At 47.1% G+C, this 25,518-nt stretch overlaps 1 protein-coding gene across 1 annotated transcript; it reads left to right on the top strand.

The window, feature by feature from the left end:
* Positions 1 to 741: 741 nt before the first annotated feature.
* Positions 742 to 23,940, top strand: LOC132250886 (cytochrome P450 2K6-like). The gene is made up of 9 exons (XM_059728767.1): positions 742 to 1,105; positions 2,997 to 3,159; positions 6,132 to 6,281; positions 8,553 to 8,713; positions 11,417 to 11,590; positions 14,393 to 14,534; positions 16,521 to 16,705; positions 16,937 to 17,078; positions 19,831 to 23,940. The coding sequence occupies exons 1-9, from the start codon at positions 917 to 919 to the stop codon at positions 20,016 to 20,018; spliced, it is 1,494 nt and encodes a 497-aa protein (XP_059584750.1). The 5' UTR covers positions 742 to 916; the 3' UTR covers positions 20,019 to 23,940.
* Positions 23,941 to 25,518: the final 1,578 nt, after the last annotated feature.

The raw sequence follows: 25,518 nt of genomic DNA, 5'->3' as shown, positions 1-25,518 counted from the left end.
GGGGAAACCAAGAAAATGGCAAGGCAGTTAGGATCCAAAGCAATGAAGGAAGCTCTTTTAACCCAGGCAGATTCATGGTTGAAAAGCCTTAATCCCACATTTTAAAAATTAGCAAGTGGAAATGGTGAGTGTGCAATTTGTGTGGCTCTTATTCTCAAAGAAGCCTAAGGGAAATAGGCACTTTACACCACAGAAAAGTTGGAAAGAGACACTCATTTGGTGCCTTGTGCATGTTGTCTTCTTGAAAAATGTTATAAGAAGCCCAGGTGAAGGTTATGTGATACCTTAGCATGGAGTGGTGGAGGCATTCAAATTTCCTTAAAGAAGCAGAGTGATTTTCTCCAAATTGGTTGTAGTTGGCCACACTTTGATCCCACAAAGCCCCTGGAAATTCCATGTGAGAAGAATTATTGCAATGCTGAGTATTTTTAAGCACATAGCACATTCCTCCTGTCGTGGACGAGTCTGGCATGCCAGCTTCAGGGTCTAGTTAGGAAATATAACCAATTGTTTGCTGAATTTTTGGTATCTGACTTCTCTCATACAAACTGCTGACTGGACAAGCCTCCTGCCAAGGCAGGGGGCTGAACATTCATCCAAGTGAAACATTTACAGATTTGTCTGCTGACTTGTTATGCTGGTTGTTTGAAACGGGGAGCAGGAACACTGTTTGTATTACACAGTGGTGCCTGTTCCCTTCTGAATGTGGATTGGTCGGTGAGGGGGGCGTGGATTAAATGATTTTGCAGGCACAGGAGAGTTTGAGTCCTTTATTACATACAGTGTTTATGTAGTGGTTAGTGAGTTTCTGCATTCGGTTTTCCAGCAAAGGCCATTTACACACACACTCTCTCTCTCTCTCTCTCTTTTTAGTTTTGGATTTTAACCTCTCTAGCCAACTGTTTGTTAAAGAGAAATGGATTGGACTGATCCCACTGGGGTATGCCTGGCATTGGTCATGACTCTTCTGTTTATCATGAAAATTGGGAGGTTCTGGAGCAGCAGCAGTAGCAGCAAGGACATCCCTCCAGGACCAAGGCCCTTACCCATCATTGGAAACCTGCACATTATAGACCTGAAGAGACCCTACCGGACTCTCCTTGAGGTAAGTCTTCTCTCTTCTCCCAAACTGTTTAGTTGCTAAGGTCAAGGGGATTTTGTGCAGCTTTTGGGGCTACCTGGGATATGGCTCCATCTGTGGGTTTAGGGACCCAATGTGACAGTGACTCTATTTCAAGTTCCTAATGACTCTCCTTCCTTGGCTTCTCCTCCCCTTGCTAGTGGTGGCACCATTTTTCCTGCAGCCACTGCTCCCAACTGTGGTCCTTTTATGAGCTGTCCTTACAATTTCTGCCAGCACATGGTATCTCTGCCCATGTCTGGGAAACGCGCATGGTCCTGAGTCGTTACTTCATTGTTACTCCTTGGCACACACTAGGTCACCAGCTGTGCTATTGCCAACTCCTGGCAGTTGAGCCCCTCTTAGCTTCTCCACACACTGACTTTCCTATAGCTGCTCCTACCTCATCTTTCCTGTCTTAACTTTTCCCTTTTCTTTTCTCCAAAGAATCATCATTCTCTTTATTCTTACATTTCTATAACGAGTCATATTGCTGATCATGCCTATAATTCAATTATATTACTGATCCTAAGCTAAGGATGCAACATTGCCCCTTATGTGACCAAATCACTTTTAGTACTATGCACCTTAATGAACTTATTCAAAGCATTCCTCCATACCTTTCATCTCCACCAGTTCATACCAATTGCATCCATCTCATGGGGTTCCTGTCACGACACACTGTTGCCTTGCACACAACTTGAGAACTGGACTTTCTAACTCCTTTTGCTCCAGGCGCTTCTTGTGACTTCCATGTTTTCCTTGTTCTTTCCCCCCAGCAAAAAATGACATGCATTTTTTTCTCTATATTTTTTATTCTTACAGTCCTTACTTCCATCACTGTCAACACTACTCCAGAGCTGATTGCACATCTGATCCCCTTCATGAGCTTCTAGCGATTCTGAAAGCGATAGCTCATCATATTAATATTTGCTAGTATCTAACATCCATGTCTGATTTTCAGGTGGTCTTCATTTAAATTCCATTTGTGTGAATCCAAGTTTGCATTGGCACGTGGCTCCACCCACAGTGATTTCAAAGTGCAAATTGTCCTTTGATCTCTAATTATCCAGCCAACTAAATAGAAATAACTTTAAGTGAGAATATTTAAAGGTGCTCACAAACATGAACTCCATTCCCACAAACTGGTCCAAAGGAGGCAGAGTGGTAATGGATTGCCAGTTCTTTTGGTAGGTGTGTGAATTATTGTATTTTATCACATAGACCACACCTGGGTACAGGGTCAAAGCAGGGTCAAAGCTTAATCTTCAGCTGACTCACCTTCTCCTGCTTAACTAAAGGTGAAACCCTGGCTTCTGGTAAAGACTGGTGTCTATGGATGGATTTATGATTCTGAAAAGAGATGAAGAGTGTTTAGGGCTGTGAAATTGAAGGAGAGAGACCAGGAGCATCTGTCAGAAAGCAAAATTTCCCTAAGAAAAGTTGTCTTGATTAGTGGAACATCAAGATCATTAAAAAGAAGAGATGATCATTAACAGCTGTGGAGCGACTCACTGTTCTTCACTCCACAGCTGTTAATGATCATCTCTTCTTTTTAAGTCAAGTGACCCTCTCAACTTCCTGAATTGTAATACCACAGCTGCTGCACTGTGGAGCAGAAATCAAAGTAGGGTGCTTCTATCTCAGGCAGAAAATCAGCGTCCCTGCTTAATACAAGTGGCTGTGGCAGACGGGTGGGGAGAGGGGCTGATTTTGGGGGAAGATGTGTGTTAAATGCAAAAAAATATAGTTTCCCTTCTGCATTTCAACTTTTTCAAGCAAAGTGGACCTACTCCATCTCTGATACAGCTCCACTGACTCTAATGGATGGATCTGGCCCACTGCTTTAAATGCTTTTCTTTTCTTCCCAATTAAGCTGTCAAAAACTTATGGGCCAGTTGTCAACATTCATATGGGAATCAAGAAGATGGTGGTGCTCTCAGGTTACGAGACAGTGAAGGAAGCTCTGGTGAACCAGGCAGATGCATTTGCAGAGAGACCTAAAATCCCAGTATTTGAAGATTTTTCCAAAGGAAAAGGTGACTTAGATTTCTTCTTCATAGACCAAATTTAGTTGAGGAAGCAGGCCAAGTCTACTCAGGTGGTTGGAGACCTCTTAGGGAGTGTGGATGGCCCATCTTTACCTATCTTCTGAATAATGGCTGGAATCAGTGTGCTCCATGTCCCAGCAGAAAGGTGCAATTGGATTGCTCTTGGGCTATGCTTTGCTTGTCTCTCTAAAACAAGGGTGTGCAATCATTTCAGCTGGAGGGCTGCTTAACCAGTTTTCGTGAGCTGTCCAGTCCTGCAGGGGTAGCCCTGACCCTTGACAGGTGCCTCACCACTTGGTCACCATCTTGGGACCAGAAAACTCACCCCTTAACCCCTGACCTTTGTTACCGGAGGTCCCTCCCTTTGCCCCAGAAGTAATCCTTTTGAGAGGGGTGGTTGCCATCTTGGAAATGAAAGAAAAAAAAAGAATTGTATGCTAAATGTCAAATATGTGCTATAATATATTTAAATTTTATTTAAAAAATATGTTTGTCCTGAAGTATGTGTGTTTGTATAGAGTATATAGAGGAGATTGCACAATAGCTCAAAATGAAGGTGCGTGCAGGGTTGGGGGGGTGGGATGTGTGGGGTTGGGGAGTAGGGATGTGTGTGTGGTGGGATGTGGAAGGTATGTGTGGGGTGTGGGTATGGTGGGGGGTGTGGGAGTGTGTGGGAGTACGTGTATGAGTGTGGTGGGGGGTGTGGTGCATAGATTCATAGATGTTAGGGTCGGAAGGGACCTCAATAGATCATCGAGTCCGACCCCTGCATAGGCAGGAAAGAGTGCTGGGTCTAGATGACCCCAGCTAGATACTCATCTAACCTCCTCTTGAAGACCGCCAGGGTAGGGGAGAGCACCACCTCCCTTGGGAGCCCGTTCCAGACCTTGGCCACTCGAACTGTGAAGAAGTTCTTCCTAATGTCCAATCTAAATCTGCTCTCTGCTAGCTTGTGGCCATTGTTTCTTGTAACCCCCGGGGGTGCCTTGGTGAATAAATACTCACGAATTCCCTTCTGTGCCCCCGTGATGAACTTATAGGCAGCCACAAGGTCGCCTCTCAACCTTCTCTTGCGGAGGCTGAAAAGGTCCAGTTTCTCTAGTCTCTCCTCGTAGGGCTTGGTCTGCAGGCCCTTAACCATACGAGTGGCGCTTCTCTGGACCCTCTCCAGGTTATCCGCATCCTTCTTGAAGTGCGGTGCCCAGAATTGCACGCAGTACTCCAACTGCGGTCTGACCAGCGCCTGATAGAGGGGAAGTATCACCTCCTTGGATCTATTCGTCATGCATCTGCTGATGCGCGATAAAGTGCCATTGGCTTTTTTGATGGCTTCGTCACACTGCCGACTCATGTTCATCTTGGAGTCCACTAGGACTCCAAGATCCCTTTCCACTTCCATGCCACCCAGCAGGTCATTTCCTAGGCTGTAGGTGTGCTGGACATTTTTCCTCCCTAGGTGCAGCACTTTGCATTTCTCCTTGTTGAACTGCATTCTGTTGTTTTCTGCCCACTTGTCCAACCTGTCCAGGTCTGCCTGCAGCTGTTCCCTGCCCTCCGGCGTGTCCACTTCTCCCCATAGCTTTGTGTCATCTGCAAACTTGGACAGAGTACATTTCACTCCCTCGTCCAAGTCACTGATGAAGACATTAAAGAGTATTGGTCCAAGGACCGAGCCCTGCGGGACCCCACTGCCCACACCCTTCCAGGTCGAAACCGACCCATCCACCACGACTCTCTGGGTGCGACCCTCCAGCCAATTCGCCACCCACCGGACTGTGTAGTCATCCAAGTCACAGCCTCTTAACTTGCTCACCAGTATGGGGTGAGATACCGTATCGAAGGCCTTCCTGAAGTCTAAGTATACGACATCCACCCCTCCTCCTGTGTCCAGGCGTTTTGTAACCTGGTCATAAAAAGAGACTAGATTGGTCAGGCACGATCTGCCTGCCACAAACCCGTGCTGGGAATCGCATGGGAATGTGTGTGATGGTGTGGGTGTGTGCGCATGGGAATGTGTGTGATGGTGTGGGTGTGTGTGGGGGTGGGGTGTATGTGGGGTGGTGGGGATGAGTGGGGGTCCCAGAGCCACATATGGCAGCAACATGTGGTGCCAGCTGGGCCCAGCCTCATAGGCCCCATAGCGTGTAGCTCCCAGCTCAAGTCTCTGGCCCCATGTGGTGGCAGCATGTGGAGCCAGCCCTGACGAGCCCCATAGCGCACAGCTCCCATGCTCCCAATGGAGTCCCCAGTCCCATGTGGCAGCAGCGTGCAGCCCCACTTGGCCCCGTAGCATGTGGCTCATGCATTCCCACAGGAGTCCTTAACCCCACATAGCAGCACCTATGTGTGGGGCCAGCCCTGCCAGACCCAATATTGAATGACTTCCTACACTCCCAGGCCCGCTTCCCCCGCTAGGAATCCCTGGTCTAGTGGAGCCGTTACCCAGTGGAGCTGAGATACAGCAACAGGGTCACCAGGCAGATGCTTCTTGTCTCTAGCACCCCTCCCTTGGGGCTGGGGGTGGGTCAAGCCAGGCTGGGGTGTGGATTTCTTGCTCAGGAAGCAGTTGGAGATGCTGCTGCAGGGGCACTGGCACAGGCGCCTCCTGTGCAGAGGTGCCAGCTTTCAGAGGGGCAGCCGAAGGCCAGGGCCAGTGCTAATTGTTTTTTGGCTTTGGGAGAGGCCCTGTGGGCCAGATGGCCTTATGATCTAAATCTGGCCCGCAGGCTGTATTTTGCCCACCCCTGCTCTACAACGTGCTCTTCCTGAGGGTTTGTTTCCTTCATTGAAACAAAAACAGACTTGCAAACCTTTAAGTGTTTTGTGGATTGGGGGTGTTGCTTTACCATCTAGCCCTAAGCTAAACAAATACTGTGGATGGAAGAGTGATGTCTTTTGTATTTCTAAGAAAGCATTGCTTTGGATTACTCTTCTGACTTGAAATCTTCTCTTCACTTCAGGTATTATTTTTTCACATGGCCAAAACTGGAAGGTGATGCGAAGATTTGCCCTCTCAACCTTACGGGACTTAGGAATGGGCAGGAGAGTTACTGAGGATTACATTGTTGAAGAGTGTGGATATCTGATAGAAAAGTTTGAATCTCAGAAAGGTGGGTTGGAGCTTAGCTTCAGAAAACCTGTAAAATTTTGGCTTGTGCTGGTTAAGAGCTGCTTTTGTTTCATCCAACTTCCCCCTTTTAGTAAATACCACTAATCTCACTGAGATTTTTTTGCAACTGTTAGAAGAAGAAATGAAAGCTATTTTATGAAAAAGAGAGTTTTACAGCACATGGATGCCACATTTTTCTCTTGGGGGCAGCCAACCATGGAACCTTGAAAGCCCCAAAACACTGCCCCTGCTCCTCCCCAATTTTAGGGACTTAAACTTAAGACCCTGTATTCTTCTAACCATGATCAATAAACTCAAAACCCTGGGCCAGAGTGTGACACTAGTAGAAAAGATATGTCCCTTTTGGGCGCAGCTCTTTCATTAGTGATAAACCTTGACCAGTTGAGGGCCATCAGGAATTGAAGTGGGAAGGAAATTTAGGAGCAGAAGGCAATATAATAAACACTTTTTGCTCTGTATTTTACCACAAACCTCCAAAGTCCCCTGGCTGCAAGATCTCTTCAAATGGGGAATATATTTTAGATTTACAGGTTTCCTTAGCATAATGCAGTATTAGTTCTTACTATTTCTGTGCATTGCAGTAAGCAGTTGCTATCTGATCAGAGATGGCTCTGCAGATGTGATGGCTTGGAGTACCTCTCTATGTCCAGTTTCTGGGTTCTGTTTGATTGTATGATCTCCGTATGTATATGCCCTTATGGCTGGTTTTTGCTGAGCACTTTCCCCATGCTTCATAGTTTAAGTATAGGGATAGTGATGCCTAAATGACCTGCTCTGAATGGGACAGACATTAAGGATCGTTCAGAAAGAACCAAGTGTTTCCCTAGCAAAATAACAGGATGAATGTAACAGAGGGAAAAACCGTTTTTTCAAGTCTAGCCTCCAGCTGGAGGTAACAAATAAACTGACCATCTGTTGAGAGGCCTTGTCTTACCTGGGGCCAGACTGAGACTGACCTGGAAAGTCACATAGCAGAGTGGACTGGAAGTGATAAAGGGTCCAGTCGTAGTCTGAGCAACTGTCTTGTAGCTCAGAATTCAAAGAGAAGACAGAGGTGGAGACATGACGTCCAGGACCTTAAAAGGACACTGTTGAAATCCCAGGGCACTTACACACATGCAGCAAGGCTGCTGTGATGTCCAGCACGTTAGACCAGACTCAATTAATTGAGTCTGCTGGAGCACGTAAATTGATAGACTCTGGCAGCCTCATGCATTATGTGTATCCATGGTGCGGCACACCTCAGTGTTGAGAAAATGGTGAAGGCACACTTTGAACTAACACACATTTGGTGTGCTTTAGTTCAAAGTGCAATGCAGCCATTTTCTCAGTGCGGAGGCGTGCTATGCTGCTGGTACATGTGATGCGTGGGTGCTTTTAATTAGCATGGCTTGCTAATTAAAAGTGCCCTGGGATGCATCAGGAGCAGGTGTAAAAATGCCCCCAAAGACTGTTCAAGGCTGATAAGGAATTGGGGCAGGGTATGGCATGCAGGGTTCTTCTTATTTTTTTTTTTTCTTATTTTCTCTCTTGTGCTGTCTAAAAAAAGCAATTGGTTTGGAATTCCTTCTGTTTATACTGTCACACTGGTTGCAATGGTCACATACCACTGATCAAAGGCCAATGGTTATGTACCCCTGACTGGTTAATAAACTGTAAAACAGTGTAACCCCTTGATAGCAGAGCTTTGGAGAAGGTATGCTTCAACTCCTGGAGATGCTTGTGGTTCCAGCTTCCAAGGCCAGTGAACTATGAGAGCAAAAGATACACACACATGCTTCTTCTGTCCTCAGCTTAAGCCTGGCAGTCATGGATTTTGACCAATTCCAATGTTGGGCGTCTAAAATCCCTTATGTCCACAAGACATGTATGTATGTGCTAGGCTAGGGCAACAACCACACTTGCTTAGTCTGCCTGACTGCAAAGCTGAGCGTAGAATTCCTCTGGGAATGTAAGTGCCAAAAATGCTCTGTAGAAAAACATAGGCACTTAGATGACCTGGATAGAGTAGAATGTCACTGTTAATCTCTCTTGATCCCTGTTTTCCTTGTATACATGTCTCGTCTGTTTTGATTGCAAGCTCTGTGGAGCAGGGGTATCTCTTATTACGAGTGTGCACAGTGCCAAGCACAATAGTGTCTTGATCTTACCTGGGAACATTATGTGCTACAGTCATACGAGGAAGAATAATAATAGCCACCTATTAACCATCCTATTTCCATAATCTCTTCTTTGATTTGAACATTTTTAGGAAAGCCCTTTGACCCCATTATGATAATGAATGGAGCAGTGGGTAATATCATCGTATCCATAGTACTTGGAGAGAGATTTGGCTATGAAGATCCCCAATTCGTTAAACTCCTACATTTGATCAATGAAAATGTGCGGGTTTGTGGAAGTCCATCAGTTATGGTAAATTTGAATATTTTAAAATCACTGTTCAAATGAATGCATCCTGTTGTATGGCCGCTGCAGAATGTTAATCTTTCCTATTAATCAGAAACAGTCCAACAAACTGGAGGATAATACACGGGTCCAGCTCAGAACTTCTTGCTTTCCAAAACTGAGCGCTGCAGTTCCTGTCGTGTAGCAGGCTGTATCTCCCGAATTGTTCCACGGCCCCTGCATCAAATCATGTAGTCACAGCCAGAGTGGTAGTAATGACAAGCACATGAACACCAACAACAGTGTGCGTGTGCGTGTGTGCGTGTATATAGTATAACATACACTATCTATCATTATCATCAGTATTATTATCATGAATACTAATGATGATAATGTTCAGGTCTCTCCAGAAAGGCTCAGTACAGTGCACAATACCTGAAAATAGCTCATAGGATAAGAAACAACATGAGACTCCCCAGTTCACAACCTAAAACTTTAAACTGCACCCCATCCCCCCTCACTTTCACTTCTCTGACAATTTAACCTCAGAGTGCAAACCCTCTAGTGCACTGCAATGGAGCTTCCCAATCCCCATCTTGTATACAAAACATCTTCCTACTCCCCTCCTAATAGAGAGACTTTAATCTGCAGTAGTTAGATACTTATGCTTATTACAAAAACCCCCCAGGTTAGTTAGCTGTTATTACTGATGGCATTAAACTCACAAAGTTGTAATGCATTTTTATAACTATTAGGCTAAGTACAGACAGTCAAAAAGCCCAAGGCTGAATTGATTCAGTCTTTGCAGTTTAGTTTAAGCTGCAGAGATTAAAATGAGAAACAACTGGACAGACATTTACTTTTGAATCAGGGAATGCAGTCACGTGCCTGCAGTGGCTCAAGTCAGAAGCTGGCGGGGGGCTACAGCATGGCCAGTGTTGCCAAGCTCACTTATTATAAGTGGAATTGGGCTTGTTTTTAAAGGCAGTGCGGCTTTTTTTTCTTGTGAGACTTGGCAACACTGAGCACAGCTTTCTGGCAAGTAGCCAGCATGGGCTGTGTTCGCTTCCTTTTCCTGCTGCCCCCAAGGGCTCTGGGATTTGCTCTCCAGACTCACAGCAGCAGGACTCTGCAGGGTTGCTCATCACTTCCTCTTCCTGTTTCCAGGTGCCTGTGGGATTTGTAGTCTACAGTTGCAGCCAGCACTAAGCTTCAGTAAGTTTAGCAGGCAAGCCAGCTCTGTACTCAGGGGAAGGAGGGTTTAGCTGTGAGAAGAGGGTTTTAACCCCACCTCCCAGGCCCCAGACCCTAGCTGGAGTTTGCCTGTAGGGAGAGGGGGGCAGTGCTTGCCTCCCCTGCCAACCCTTCTTTGCTGGAGCAGACAGCTTAGCCCAGCCCAGGGCTGGAGAGTGTGCTGGGATGCTGGGGGATTGTGATTTAACTTGGACCAGGAAGGGGTCAGGGATGGAAGTTTCACAAATTGGTTTGACCCAAATCTGTTAAGTCTGATACTACATTCAACCAGGTTTCTCTTGAACAAGTTTTCGCCATTTTGGAACTGGTTTATGTGCACAGAACTTCTGTTCTGTTACAGGTTTAAATCAGTTTCTGATGACTTAAACTGGTTTATGTGTCACTTCTGTCACTAGTCTTGCTGGTGCTAGGTGGGTATAAATGTGAATGATATTCTAAACTGAACAATTCTCTTTTTCATTTTGCTGTTTGTATTTGGAGATGCTTGCAGTCACAGCAGATGGTCAGGGGAGAAGCTTTTCTATGCTGCTGGGTCTGGTTCTTCCCTTAGCAGAGAGTAACTTCTTCAACCTCTTGTGGCTTAATGCGGGTGAGCGGAAGAAGGCTGGATGCGTTCAGGAGAGGGGAGCCAAGTGGGTGGGTGTCTGCTTCTAAGTGAAGTGTGTGTCCTGATTCCTGCAGGACCGAGGAGCACAGAGCTCTCATGCCTGTGCTTGCTAACAGCTAACACTATTATGCAATAAAAAATGGTAGGTCATTACTTACACAAGGCCATTCTTGATTTCATGGCATTTTTGACAGTTTTGACTGCAGTTAAATAATATGTGGCCAATTGATTAGTCAGTTGATGTTATTTGGTCAATTAATCATAGTCATATAGCTCTCTCCCAGTGGCTGTATCTTTCCAACAGCATTCACAGTTCTAAGGCATATTGGTCTCACTGAGCTTCAAGGAGAATTCCTGCAGCTGCTCCTCATAAAGCATGCTGGAAAGTGAATTGAGATAAAGGATTTTGTTTTAAACTTGACACTTTAAGATTTGGCTAGCTCAAGTCAGCACATGGAGGGAGTGGCCCTGTCCACACAGCTTCTGTGCCAAGTCAGGGTGGGGCGTTGAGATGCATATCCAAATGACTTGCTCTTACTCAGCAGATCTCAAATCCTGGAACTGGGGGGACATAGCTGTTTCAGCACCACTCTGAATATATGTTTCTGATCACTCTCAGGCTCCCTGTTCTTGTGCAAGCATCTAGGGCCACTCTAAGAAGGCTCAGATAATGAGGAGTGAGGGCTTGGCTGATGATTACACCCCAAGCTCTCAAGATGTGAGCTTACCGTGCCTCAGTTAGCTGGTCAGCAAATGAGGCATAAAAACATTCATTTCCTTTGGTGGAGTGCTTTGGCCTATAAAAGTTACCTGCTCATGAAGTATTCTCAGCATTTATGTTTGTTTTCTCTAACTTCCTTTATTTTTAGATTTATAATCTATTCCCAGCCCTTGGATTTCTCCTGAAGGGCCACAAGGTTGTTCTTCAAAACAGAGATGAACTACATGCGTTTTCACAAGTTACCTTTATAGAACATCTCAGAAAACTGGACAGAAATGACCAGCGCAGTCTTATTGATGCTTTCCTCATAAGACAGCAGGAGGTAATGTCGTTGCAGTTTCTTCTGCCTTGCGTGTTTCCTTTTCAGACCTGATCGTAAAAGTTTAGGCAAAGCATGTACCTATCAAAGTAGCCAAACTTCACAAGTAGCTTGCTGCTGTTAGCCCTTTTTTAACCAAGGAGGGAACGTCTACATGTGCAATGAATTTGAAGTAGGTTTACTGCACACTAAAAATATTGCACAGTAAGTTTACTCGGGAGCACATTTAAAGGGCTGCTCCAACATGTAAGACATGGGAAGTCCCATTGACACTGAGCTATTTTTTAGCTGCTCATTGACATGGAGCAGCTCTTGAGAGCTGCTCTATTTAAAGTGCCGCCCCTCTACCGGGCATGTGTATAGGTGTCAATGGGATGACACTGATGGCAAGAACCATTAAAAAACAGCTCAGTGTCAATGGGACTTTCCATGTCTTATATGTTTTTTATTGTATCAAGGTTTAAGAGTTCAGCCTCTTGCAGGACTCAGGGCCTTGTTACCCATTGGACTTTGAGCTGAGAGCTGATCTAATTAAAACACCCACAGTGTCCTGTGCATTCAGCATCTCACATTTCAAAATGGTGGTGGCAGCACTTTAACTAAAGCTTGTTTGATGAGCGCTAGTTAAAGTGCCCCCACCACCATTTTGAAAGGCGGGGACCCTGAATACACGAGATGCTGCAGCACCCTGGAGTATTCTGATTAGAACTCGATTAACTGAGTCTGCTCTGATGTGTTTTAATTGGAATGCATCGGAGCATGTGTAAAAATGCCCAGTAATCTAGTGCTTCAATCTAAGCCCTTACATATATTCATGACTGGATGGGGTCAAGAGCTCAGACCTTTGTAGACTAAACCTGGCACAGAAAAAATGTGTGCATTTCTCAGGGCATCTGATCAAAGCCTTCTTGGATTAAAGACTTTTTTCACACTTTTTATTATATAGACCAGTGGTGACTAACCTGTGCCACAAGTGCCACTAGTAGTACAGGAAGCTGATGTGGCTGGCACATGATCCCTGCGTGCCAAGTTAAAGGGGGGTGGAGGTGCTAGCAGTGGGAGTCAAGGGAGCACTCAGGGACAGTAAGGGAATCAAAGCAACGCTCAAGGGAGGGCAGAAATCAGAGTGGTGCTTGGGGAAAGGGAAGCCAGGTAGGGGAAGGCGATCAGTGTGGCAAATAGGGAGGGGACAGAAGTCAGGGGTAACTGCTGGCTTAAGGGTTTGGCTCCAAAGAAGCTGTGGGGTAGGTATTGCCAAATTCATTGTTGCCACGTTCTGGTGGCAATGGGATTTGCCGACACTGGGCGATGATTATTATACATTCACAAAGATTCATAGACGTTTAGGGCTGGAAGGAACCTCGGGAGATTATCAGGTCCAGCTCCCCTGCTCTGGGCAAGGAAGACTGCCGGGGTCAAATAACCCCAGCAAGGTGTGTGTCCAGTCTCCTTTCGAAGATCTCCAGGGTAGGCGCCTGCACCACCCCCGCTGGGGCGCTATTCCAGAGTGGTCACTCGAACCGTGACGTTTTTCCTTATATCCAGTCTGAAACCTTCTTCTAGGAGTTTATAACCATTGCTCCTGGTTTTCCCCTGGGGTGCTTTGGTGAATAGTTGTTTGCCTAGCCCCTGATGCTCTCCCCTGATATATTTGTAAGCTGCTACCAAATTCCCCCAAAGTCTTTTCTTTTGCAGGCTGAACAGTCCCATATGTGTCAGCCTTTCTTTGCATGGCTTGCTCTTCAGGCCTTTAATCATATGAGTGGCTCTTTTCTAGACTCTCTCAAGCATCTCCTCATCCTTCTTGAAGTGCAGTGTCCGGAACTGGATGCAGTACTCCAGCTGCGGCCTCACCAATGCTGAGTAGAGCGGGAGAATAACTTCCTTAATTTTACTTGAGATGCAAGCTTGTTAAGTTACAGCTTCCCAGTCATGGCTGGTGAGAGAGATTTTGGGTGTCACTACTTCCTGCTGGTGGGGGAGCATCCCGCCTCCCCTTTTGGAAACAGGAAATGGAGAAATTCTGTATTTGAATTCTAAGCTCAATTCGTAAGTGTTGAAATAAATTTCTTGGAATGCAAAACTCTAGAGCTCTTGGTTCAGAGATGATACCTTATACTAGATTGACTAAGAAATTGCAAAAAAAACCAACCTTTTTCTGCAAGGTTTTGGGCGCACACACCTTTCTTTAGGCTGGACAAATCCAAGATAGTAATAATCCTCTTACTTAGAAAATAAACTTAATTTTGCACAGGGGAACTTTGAGGCTGGAAGTCTGTTCCCTTGGGTCTGTGAGAGTCTTTTGTGTGAGTTGGTCTTTGATGTGCAGATAAGGCTGTTCTCATCCCTGGTGGTGTCGGGTGTCAGGAAGGCAGGGAGGCTCAACAAATCTTTCCTTCTTGTTCAGCAATGAAGCGTATATTTCCAAAATAATAATAATAATATAATAATAAAATATCCATACATTATTAGTATATATTATTAATAATACATAATGCCAATACTATTATATTATTAATAATATATAATATATTATTAATACTAATATGATAACATATTTTCAAAATAATAATGAGCTCTAGAAATAAATTTCTAGAGTTCATGCTTCTGATTTATTTACACACAGGTAAATTGCAATTATTATTACACTATTATTTTAATTTCTATTAAGATAGAAAATTCTCATAATTTGTGGGTACCCCCCGGGGTTGGGGACTCAGTACAACTGTACTCCCGTTCTCTCTCTCTCTCCCTCATGGGCTCTATTTTTAATGGAGACCTTTGAGTCTTATTTTTTCCCTCCAGGAAGAAAATGACACAAATAGTTATTTCCAAGATGGCAATCTGAAAGCCCTCATAACCAACTTGTTTACTGCTGGCTTGGAGACCACTTCCACCACGCTGCGCTGGGGCTTTCTGCTAATGATGAAGTACCCCGAAATTCAGCGTAAGTGCTTTTAGGAGAACAACAATGGTGCTCAGCACACTGCATATTGAATTGGGGAACCCCAAAACCAAGGTGCTAGTAGCTTGAGGAAAGATAGTGAGGCCCTTCAGTAGAGAGCCATTAACAACTCCATGTCCTCTGTGGCTCATCTTGTGAATGAGTTAGGGTTTTTATTTCCCTGCAGCCAGATTTGGATCTCAGTGGGTGTGCCTACATGAGACACTAAATACGCAATAGATTAATTCTACTGCGCATTAGCACATCACGGCAAAAGCTGTGGTTCTGCACCTTTAGTTAATACCTGTTATTACAGGTACTAAACAATGCACAGGAACCATGGCACATTAATACACGTGTAGACATGCCCAGTTACACCTATGTAAATATGGAGCTGTTGGGTTCTGGTCAATGGAAGTGCTTTCCTCTTGCAACTTTATAGAATTCAGTGTACCGACATCAGCACAGCTCTCCTGGGTTCAGGGCTGGTGCCCCTTACTTGCTGAAGGAAAGGGTCAATGATGCACTGGATGATCCAGACTTTGGCTCTGTAACAGAATAAGTATTGCTGTTGTTATAAGAACATATAAGATAACAAAAGAACTGCAATTTATTGGGTGAGATGATAGGTCCATCTTACCCAGTATCCTGTATTACAGTGGCAGAGAGTGGATGCTAAAAGGGAGAGTGAACTGTGTATGACCGCAGTTTCTTTTAGGGCTGTGTGAAGCTTTGGTCCCTAATTCAATACAACGGAGATTTCTCCTGATTCGGTGGCTGAATGTCTAAATCCAAATTGAATCAGAGGACCCTTTAATTTCTCCGAATCAAATCGGAACCCTCCGAATCAATATGGAGAGATTCAGAAGGATTCGGTGATTTGGACATACACACAGCTTTAAATGTTTTTCCTACATACCTCTAGGTAGCAGATGGTTCATGAACACCGTGATGCTGGGACACATGGAATGTCCCACAGAAGTGTGGGGGGCTCCCCAGTGCATTCGGCAGCAAACCCAGAAGTGAACCAGAAGCACTTCCAGTCCAATGCCGGGTCCACAGGGCAATGTGCTGGGGGGCTCCCTGGCACTGCCTGGCTCAGTGACTGGTGCCTCCTAGGTCTGGGGGGGGGTACCTATTGTCCCCCCACAGCCAACTGCCGAGCCAGAGGGTGTGGGGGGGGGGGGGGCAGTGTGCTCCCCTGCAAACTTGGAAGTGGACTGGAAGTACATAGTATCTATATATAGTAATAGTATCTATATATATAAAGAAGATGATCAAAACATTTCATCTCTCTAAAAGCAATTTCAGTGTTAATTTTGATTTTAATTCTGTATTACATTACCATATATAAAAGTATATAAAAGTAAATGTGAAAAAGTCAAACAATTATTCATCAAAATGGAATATTTTTGCTCCAAAATGGTTAATGAAATAGATTTTTTCCAAAACAACGTGAGCTGCTCATTTCAATTTAATCGAAAAATTCCTTTCAATTTAACATTTTTGCTATATAAGAACACAAAGGACAGTCATTTCAACATAAAATATACATTTTTTTTCTGAAAAGGCTGACATTGGATGTTCATTAGAATTGGTTTCTAGTTTTCTTCTAAAGCAACATTATAGCAAACTCAAAAGGAATTTGTGAACCATTCTGATTTTGACAGAACTTTATAATCTAGAATACCGAGAGTCCATCAGAGTCCCTCTCTTCAGCTTGAGTTAAATGGCTGCATATTATTATTTGGCAATTTAATGAAGTGAGTGGGTTATCTATGTGTCTTCAGAAGCTCTCCATTCAATTGTGATAGTCCTGAGCAAATACAATAAGGTCAGTACCCCATTATTTTTGGAAGTAGAGAAATTTCTGAGAGTTGTCTGTATGGTTGCAATGTAATTTCATGTATTCCATAGCAGAAACATACAGCATTTCTTCGGGATCAGTGAATTCTGGTCTCCTCCTTTAACATTTACAAATGTTTGCAGAAAAAGTCCAGGAGGAGATCGAGAGAGTCCTAGGATCAAACCCTCCACGTATAGAACATCGTAGTAAGATGCCCTACACAGATGCAGTTGTTCATGAAATTCAGAGGTTTTCTAACATCCTGCCAATGGACTTGCCTCATGAGACTACAATGGATGTAACTTTAAAGGGCTACTTTATCCCAAAGGTGAGCTGCCAGCAGCACTGCTTTGCTTCTCTTTTCTTATTGTCTTTATTTTTCTTAGCCGTAAACCCTCTGGAGTCCTGGCTCAGTTAGTTCTTGTTAAATCAGACTGGATCAGATGTCCTATGGCAGTATTGACGGGATTTATTGCTGTACTTTTTAACTCCTATTACCGTAGGAGTGATCAAATGACCATATTCCTCTATGGGATAACTCCACAAATTTGATTTCCAGGGAACTTACATCATCCCCCTGCTGGCCTCTGTGTTGCAAGACAAATCTCAGTGGGAGAAGCCAGATGCTTTCTATCCTGAGCATTTTCTTGATGCTGAAGGAAAGTTTGTGAAGAAGGAGGCCTTCATGCCTTTTTCAGCAGGTACTGTCTGTTTTCTACTTATTGCTGGGAGAGAAAGATGACTAAGAGTCAGGAGATTATAACCTCATCCAGTGGCTCTGGCTATGTCAAAGCCTAACATTTCCCTAACTGTCCCTTGCTTGGGACAGGTCCATGTTGGATTCAGTATCCCCCCATTAATGTAAGGGGGTGTGGTGATGAAGGGGTTAATACGTCTTGTTATAACTAGAGAGGTATGTGTACGTGCAACTCACTCTGCACTCCTGCCATAGGCTGCCCCTTTGCTGACCTCACTCTGCACTCCTGCCATAGGCTGCCCCTCTGTTGACCTCACTCTGCACTCCTGCCATAGGCTGCCCCTTTGCTGACCTTACTCTTCACTCCTGCCATAGGCTGCCCTTCTGTTGACCTCACTCTGCACTCCTGCCATAGGCTGCCCCTCTGTTGACCTCACTCTGCACTCCTGCCATAGGCTGCCCCTTTGCTGACTTTACTCTCCACTCCTGCCATAGGCTGCCCTTCTGTTGACCTCACTCTGCACTCCTGCCATAAGCTGCCCCTCTGCTGAAACCAGCTGTTCTTAGAACTGGTGGTTCAGGCTCAGGAGTCAGAGGTGGAGAAGCGTGGTCCTTGCCACATTGCCCAGTCATGTACCATTGGCTATGAAAACTGGTATCCTCTGCTCAGCTAGTCCAATGGGCTGCTAGACTTGAGCAGACCTTTGTCCATGATCCTAAATGGAACACTATGATGTCCCTAATGGCAAGAATATATATAAATTGTGTTTTATTGGGCATATGTTGGGCATACATTGTTGAATTGGGTATATATTAGGCATATGTCTAGGAGTGCCCATCTGGCACAATGTATTGTGTGGTCCTATTTTAAGGAGAGCATGTGACAAAATCAATTCTTATTGATAAGATCTGTCCAAACTTAAAGCTTTATGAGGCTATCCATAAATCAGGTGAAAGTAGTGCAAATCATGCCAGCTTGCTTGTTAGATAGAGTTTCTCAGAGTTTCAGGGCATCTGTTTTCAGTGACTAGCACTGCTGGTTTCCTGAGGGCAGTTTAAAATGTTGTTTTGACTAGCCCTGAACAAAAAAATCTGGTTTACAAAGATTTTGAAAGCAGATTCATCATATGGAAATAGATGCACGTTTCTTTTTTTTTTTTTTTTTTTGATGGTCTCTATAAAACACAGTTGAAATTTTTCATTTTTAAATACTGTGATTTTTCCGATAGGAAATTTCTGACATATAGGGCAAATCTACATGTGCTATTAATGCTATAAAAGCTTACTGTGCAGTAAAATACTGAGCAGAAAGCCTTCCCTGGGAGCGTGTCTACACATGCTTCCTATTGGGAGCAGCCTGGTACAGGGCTGCTCCTACCCTGCCTACAGCAGTTGGGGGAGCTCCAGGCCCTGGGGTGCTAGCCTGGGGGTTGGCAGAGAGCATGTGGCCGCTCTCGATATGCATGGGGCCTATTTGGGTAGGGAATGGCTGGAAGCTGCCCTAGAAGTGGGACAGCTCTTGGCCTCTTGCTGTGCAGGGAAGCAGAGAGCTCCCCAGTCCTGGTTCTGCTCTGCTCCTGGCTCCTGTGGGGAGCAGGGAGCTGAGCAATGCCAGTATAGGGGGAGTTGGGCAGAGAGCTACCCCGTCCTACTGCTGCTTGGCTCCTGGGGGTTGCTGGGAGCTGAGCAGCACCATGACTGGGGGAGCTCCCTGTCCTCTATGGTCCCCTAGGGGCAGGAGCAAATTTGCCCCCAGTCAGCATCTAAACATGTGCTACCATGTAGTATCTATTGCACAGCTAGTTTACTACCTGTATTTACAGGTAGTAGCTAACTGCTCAACAGACTAAGTTACTGCATGGTAAATGGTGTACATGTGTAGATGCTGATGTTTTACTGCACAGTAGATTAGTCTACTACACAGTAAAGTATCTCATGTAGACACACCCACAGAGTTGGATGCTTGATTTCACAAATGCACTTTAAAAATGTGACTAATTTGCTCAATCCAAGAATAACATCAATGATCAAAGATAAGTCCATTTGACCTAACAGCTATTTCTGCAGCAAACGGCCCACAGCAGAGTGATATGGCCAGGCCCATAGCCAATCATCTTTAACTTCTCCAGGCTAAATGACCATCAGGGCTCCTGGTTTTCTCTGATAAAAAAACCCCATTTTTTTAAATGAAAAAAGTAACACAAACCCCACATTTTCCCATGAAAATGAAATGCTACACACACGCACACGCACGTGTGTGTGTGGATAGTACTGTTTTATTTTAATCATGGAAAAATGTGGATTTTGGGTTACTTTTTTAAATTTGAAAATTGGGGATTTTTTATTTTATTTGAGAAAACCAGGATCCCTGATGACCATGGACTCATTTACAGCTGGGTCACCTGGGAGTACAGAGACTGTGTAAGTATTTAAGAATGGGTTAGATACGTACTGGACTGGGCTGGTTTGGTCGGGGGTTGGACAAGATGACCTCCTGAAGGCCCATCTAGCTCTACTGTTCCATGATGATATGGCTCCAGAGCACGGCTTGGACATATAGCTCTGAAAAAGTAGGAGAACACCTTAATTTCTCTGATGTCTCACCTCTCATCCCTTGATACCTGACATAGATGTTTATGCTCTGAATTAACATCAGTTAAGTGAGAGGAGAAGCTGGCCTGTGGCATTCATTTCTCTTTTGTGTTAAAGAAGCAGCTGCTTTCAGTGTGCCCTGGTGTTTGTGTGTTTCCTTGCAGGCCGGAGGATGTGTGCAGGTGAGACTCTTGCCAAAATGGAGCTCTTCCTCTTCTTCGCAAGCCTCCTGCAGAGGTTCACGTTCCAGCCTGCCCCTGGCGTTTCCCGCTTAGACCTGGACCTCACCCCTGCAGTCGGGTTTACCACACCCCCAATGCCCCATGAGATCTGTGCAGTGCCCCGGTCCTAGGGTTCGCAAATCCCCTTTCTTCCCATGTGTGTTCTGTGCTGCAGCTCTGAGGATACAGTGAGATTCAGTCTCTGCACCTTTGGAGGCTGTTGTGCTCTCCGTGGATGATATCCAGCTTGGCAGCAAGGTCCTAGGAGGAGTAAGGATGGTAGAAGAAGAAGGCAGGGGGGGATTGCAGCACCATGTAGTCTCTGCTGCTGTTGATTTTACCGATCCCACACGGAAAGCAGGATTTTTTGCTTTCTCTACCTTGTGATGTTAAAAATAGGTTAAGCAACATGTATGCAAAACACCCCCTTTCTTTTATGAATAGGGATCTACTGAAATTGCAATTGTGCAATTTCTGTGGAAACCGTGAATTCAGGCAGGTTCTGTGAAAAAGTGCAGGCTCTGTGCTTCTGGTGGGCTTGCTTGAAAAAAAAACAAACACCCAACAACTTACTGGCAAGCAGAAAAGCCCTGCAGTCTTGGGGCATGGGGGTTGGGGGAGGAGGGAGGGTGGGGAGAGTTGTGGGGCGGGGATGATTACGGCTGGAAATGTGGAGGCAGGGCAGGGCAGGGCATGGGTGGAGCTGGCTGCATGGTGTGGCAGTGCCACAAGTTCCTAACAGCCAGACTGGGTTGGTGGTGGCATGGAGTGGGGTGCAGGACAGCAGCAGCTCATTTTCAGCCAGGCCAGGGTAGGCAGCAGGTGGGAGCTGCTACATCCCTCTGCATCAGAGCAGGATCGGTGGGGTAGGGGGACAAAGCACTGGCAGCCCAACTTCTATTTTGCTCCTGGCTGACATCACCCAGGGGTGCAGCAGCAGGCAGAGCACACGGCAACTAGCGGGGTGCAGCAGGAGTTACCCCTGCTGCCAGGGCCCCCAACCTGTGCTGAGTACAATGTCCAGGTCTGGCAGGCTCCAGCAGTTTCAAAAACAAGGAAAAAAACATAATACGCACAAATTCTGGATGCCTTAAATACATAGGTATTATGTGCCAATTGCTACAGCCATGTTTAGGATCAAATTCATTGTTTTCAAATTTGCTCCTCACTTCCATGTATTCAGAGAGCATGTCTACACATGCAATTAATGTGACTGAATATAGTGAGCTGGCCAGCCAGACCCAGACAGGGACTGCACAGCCACCTGGGCTGTGGTATGGACACCACAGCAGAGCTGCCTGCACTTCTGGGCCAGTTGCTAATAGGCCATAACTGCACAGTTGGCCTTCATGCAGCACTGCTGTCATGTCTTCTGGTGCTTCTGCTCTGCCCTCTGGGCAGCTATCATCAAGAAGATATCCTTGAGCTGCCCCTGCCCCCTTTGCTCACCAGGATGTGGGGCACTGAGTAGCACTGGGATGCCAGGGCCGTGCCCCTACCCATGCCCTTGCCCCTCACTCCTGACCCACCGTCTCTGCCTACTCTCACTAGCTCCCTTCTGGCCACAGCTCTGTCCCAGCACCAGGACATGAGTCCAGCTGTGGCTGTCCCACCAGCTGCTTTGTGGAGCTCAGAAGTGCCAGCCTTTACTGTTCTCCTTTCTGCACCTGTACCCAGGCCCCAACAATCCCCATGACATCCTAGGGAGCCCACAACTGGGGCTCAGAGACTGGGCTGAGCAGGCCCCTTCCCTTCCAGGCCAGCCTTCCTTTGCATAGGCTGCTTTAGGGGAGCAGAGGCTCTAAGCCTGGCTCTGGAGGCCTCACTTACCCAGAGTGCTCCTCCATCCCTGACCCCTATCTCACTCTATCTCACACATACACACCCCTGCTGCCACCTCCACCACACCTTGCCCAGCCCATCACACTCCCCAAGTGGTTCCTGAGACCAGGAGCCCCCCCAGGCTGGGGCTGCATATCCCAGCACTAGTATGCACACAGGACAGGGCTGCAGTGTGACAGTTGGCTCTGCAGCTGTGGCTCCTGCCAGCAGTTCCCACCCTGTCTGGCAGCTGGGCACACAGAGTATGAGATTTATGGGAGAGATGTGGGGTTGTGGGGTGGGGGGAAGGGTATGGGGAGGTTTGTGGCTAAGTGTAGGGTCTGTGGGGGTGAGGCTTGTGGGCATGGGGCTTGTGCAGAGGTTTGGGGGGTGTGGGGTTTGTGGGTGGATTGTACGGGGGTTTGTGGGTGTGGGGTTTCTGGGTAGGTATGTGAGTGGGAGGGTTGTGGGGGTAGTTTGGGATGGTGGGGTTTGTGGGTGAATCGAGGGAGGGTTTGTGGCTGTGGGAGGACTGTGTGGGGGTAGGGGGACTGTGGGGGTGGGAGACTGCTTGGGAGTGGTGGGTCCCCTGCCTAACCCCCTGCACAGTGTACAGCCCCTGCCCCCCACTGCAGCAGCAGCAGCGTCCTGTGGGGGTGGTGGGGTGGGGGGATTTTGGTTGGAGGGGACTGTGGATATGGGGGGACTGCTTGGGAGGGGTGGGTCCCCTGCCTGCCCCCCTGCACAGTGCACAGACTCCCCCCACAGCAGCAGCAGCAATGTCCATCAGGGCGGTTATGACCCGTTCTTGGCAGAGACCCCTGGCAGCGTGCGGTGCCACCTGAGACTGGCAGCTGCACATGCCACACAGCACTGGCCTGGCTGGTAGCGTGCACCCTTGGACAGAACCACGTTGCTCTCACCATCACTCATGGCTACTGGCACCCCACACAGAAGCTGTGTACTATTGGGCTGGACCGGCTCCATGGAGGCAGGAACTGGCTTGGCCTGATAGTGCACGGCCCCTGTTTGCAGTGCCAGGAGCTGCAGGTGAGAGCAAGAGCCAGCCTGGTTTTGCTTGAGGGCACATGCCAGCAGCCAGGCTGCTGCCAAGTGTAGCCACCAGTCTGAGGTGATGCTGTGCTGCCAGGGGTCTTTGCCAATGATAGGTTATGAGAGCTCTGATAAGCACTGCTGCTGCTGCTCCTGTGGGGGGGGGGGGGTGTCTGTGCACTGTGCATGTGGCAGGCATAGGGATGCTCTGGCTGGGTGCCAGAGTATCTCCTTGGAGGACCTAGCCTCTGGCTGCCTATGGGCATGCTCCAACAGAGTGTCCTGCTTTGCTTTTTTTCTGGTAGTTTTTTTTTTTTTTTTTTTAATACTGGGATTACCAGCATTGCCACAGGTGCTGGCCCCAGCTGTATAAAAAGCTTCCCTGGTGAGCAGATCAGGGCTACTTGCCGTCAGGAGCTTCTGAGGCCCAGCCAGTTGATATATGTGGACACTAGCTCCCTGTGTCAGCTGGACTGCTGCAGCAGCCCTGACCTAGAGTGGCCTTTGCATCCTCTACCCACTACAGCAGTCTGGCAGTGGGGGCTGCTCCCTAGCTGTAACCTGATGCCACCTGTGACAGCATCCAACCACTTGGACCTGCATCCCCATGTCTGCACACCTGTCAAACCTGGACAGGGACCACACGGCCACTTGGACTCTGGTATGGGCACTGCAGCAGAGCTACCTGCACCTCTGGGCTAGCTGCCAGTGGGCCATGGCTGCACAGTTGGCTTTCATGCAGCCCCTGCCCTGCTGTCTGGGCAGCTATCACCTGAAAGATATACTCATTGTGCTGGCCTGCTTTGAACTGTCAAAGCATATCCTCCTGGCCCCCAGTAGCCAGAAGGTCCACCGTCTCATCTGCCCTCCAGCTGGGTCCTGAATGCCAGCTCTGGGCAGGCTCCTCTGCCTGGGTCCTGCCACTTGCCTCACTAGTGGGAATCCTGGTGTTCCCTGTTTAAAAATGGCAAATTCTTTGATAAAAAATCCCAGATTCATAAATTAAAATACCCCCAAATCTGTATTCTTTCACAATTAAAATGAAGTGTCACTATATCTGTGTATAGAGAGATAGAGATTGATCAGTTGGGCAATGTTTTATTGATATGTTAACCAGTTAAACCAGTTTGGAAGCCTACCAGTGCCTCTATCATCACAATAAAATAAATTATAAATATCCATATGCTTTGGTGTTTGCTTTGGGCTTTTTATCATAGAAAAATCAAAGGTCCCCCTGCCAGCTTTGTTAACCAGGATGTGGGGACAGCTTCCCCTTTAGGCACAGCTCCCACCAGCAGGTCCCATCTTGTCTGGCAGCTGGGCATGCAGGGTTTGAGATGGGGCGGGGATGTGGGGTGTGTGGGGGATGTGGGAATGGGTGTTGGGGAGTTGGGGTGAGGTTTTTAGGGGGTGGTATGTGTGGGGTTCATGGGTGGATATGTGTGAGGTGTGGGTGTGGAGGGGATGTGGGGTTTGTGGGTGTGGATGGGTGGGATTTGTGGGTAGGTCTGTGGGGTTTATGGGTTTTTCAGGGAGGCTTGATGGGGGGTGGCGCCACATGCTCACCCTCCACCTCCCCGTGGTGCACAGCCCCTACTGCTGGCAGCAGCAGCCAGCCAGGCTGTTGGGGTGCTCATGGCCTGCTACAGGCACAGCCCTGGAGAGGTGTGGTGCCACCTGAGACTCAGAGGCTATACGTGGAAAAGGGAGCTGGCCTGGCCCACTGGAGCATGCCTTTAAACAGGACCAGGATGGCTTCTGCCACCACGTGGGATCCCAGCACTTCATGCAGGAGTTGTGCACCATCAAGCTGGGCATGCATGGCTGTGTTCCATGGGGAGGTAGAGGTGTGTGTGTGTGTGTGGCAGCCTCCCTCAAACTCTCCACACCCCCCACAAACCCCATACCCACAACCCTTCCCAGAAACCCCACAGTTGCCCACCCCTATAGCACCCCCCACACAGTCCACCCACCCCCATGTCTCTGCTTACAAGGGACAGATCCTGCATCTGAGACACTGCTGCCAGCCTTGCCCCACTTCTATCTGTTCCAACACACTAAAGCAGTACCTTGCACACTAAAGCAGTGTGCTGGAGCAGCACTGGCATGTGGCAAGCATAGAGATGCTCTGGCTGGGTGCTAGAGCATCTCCTTGGAGGACCCAGTCTCTGGTTGCCTCTGGGCAGGCTCCAGGAGTGCGCCCTGTGCCGCTTTTTTCCAGGGTGTTTCTTTTGATACTGGGATTTCCCGGTATCAGATGTCAAGTCCGCACTGGCACAGGAAGCATTTTTTTGTTTGTGGTGTGCCTTCTGTAGTGTCTGAAACTTCTTTGAGATGCTGCAACAGGCACGTGCAATTTCCTAGTTAATCTAATAAAAGATATCATTTCTTATAGTTTCATAGTGCTTAGGGTCAGAAGGGACCTAAATGGGATCATCAGGTCCAACCCCCTGCCCCGGGAAGGAACAAGTGCCAGGGTCATAACACCCCAACCAAATATCTGTCCAACCACCTCCTGAAGACCCCCACAGAAGGAGAGAGCACCACCTCACTTGGGAGTCCATTCCAGAGCCTGGCAGCCCTAACTGTAAAGTAATGTCTCCTGATATCTAGCCCGAACCTTCTCTCTAACAATTTGTGGCCATTATTCGTAGTAACCCCTGGTGGTGCCCGGGGGAACAGAGACTCCCCCAATTCCTGCTGGTCCTCCCTGGTGAGTGTTTAAATGGCCACCAGATCCCCTCTCAGCCTTGTCTT

Source organism: Alligator mississippiensis, chromosome 1, assembly GCF_030867095.1.
Source record: "Alligator mississippiensis isolate rAllMis1 chromosome 1, rAllMis1, whole genome shotgun sequence".
NCBI lineage: Eukaryota > Metazoa > Chordata > Crocodylia > Alligatoridae > Alligator > Alligator mississippiensis.
Note: the sequence above shows the minus strand (reverse complement) of the source record. Positions and strands in the feature narration are given on the sequence as shown.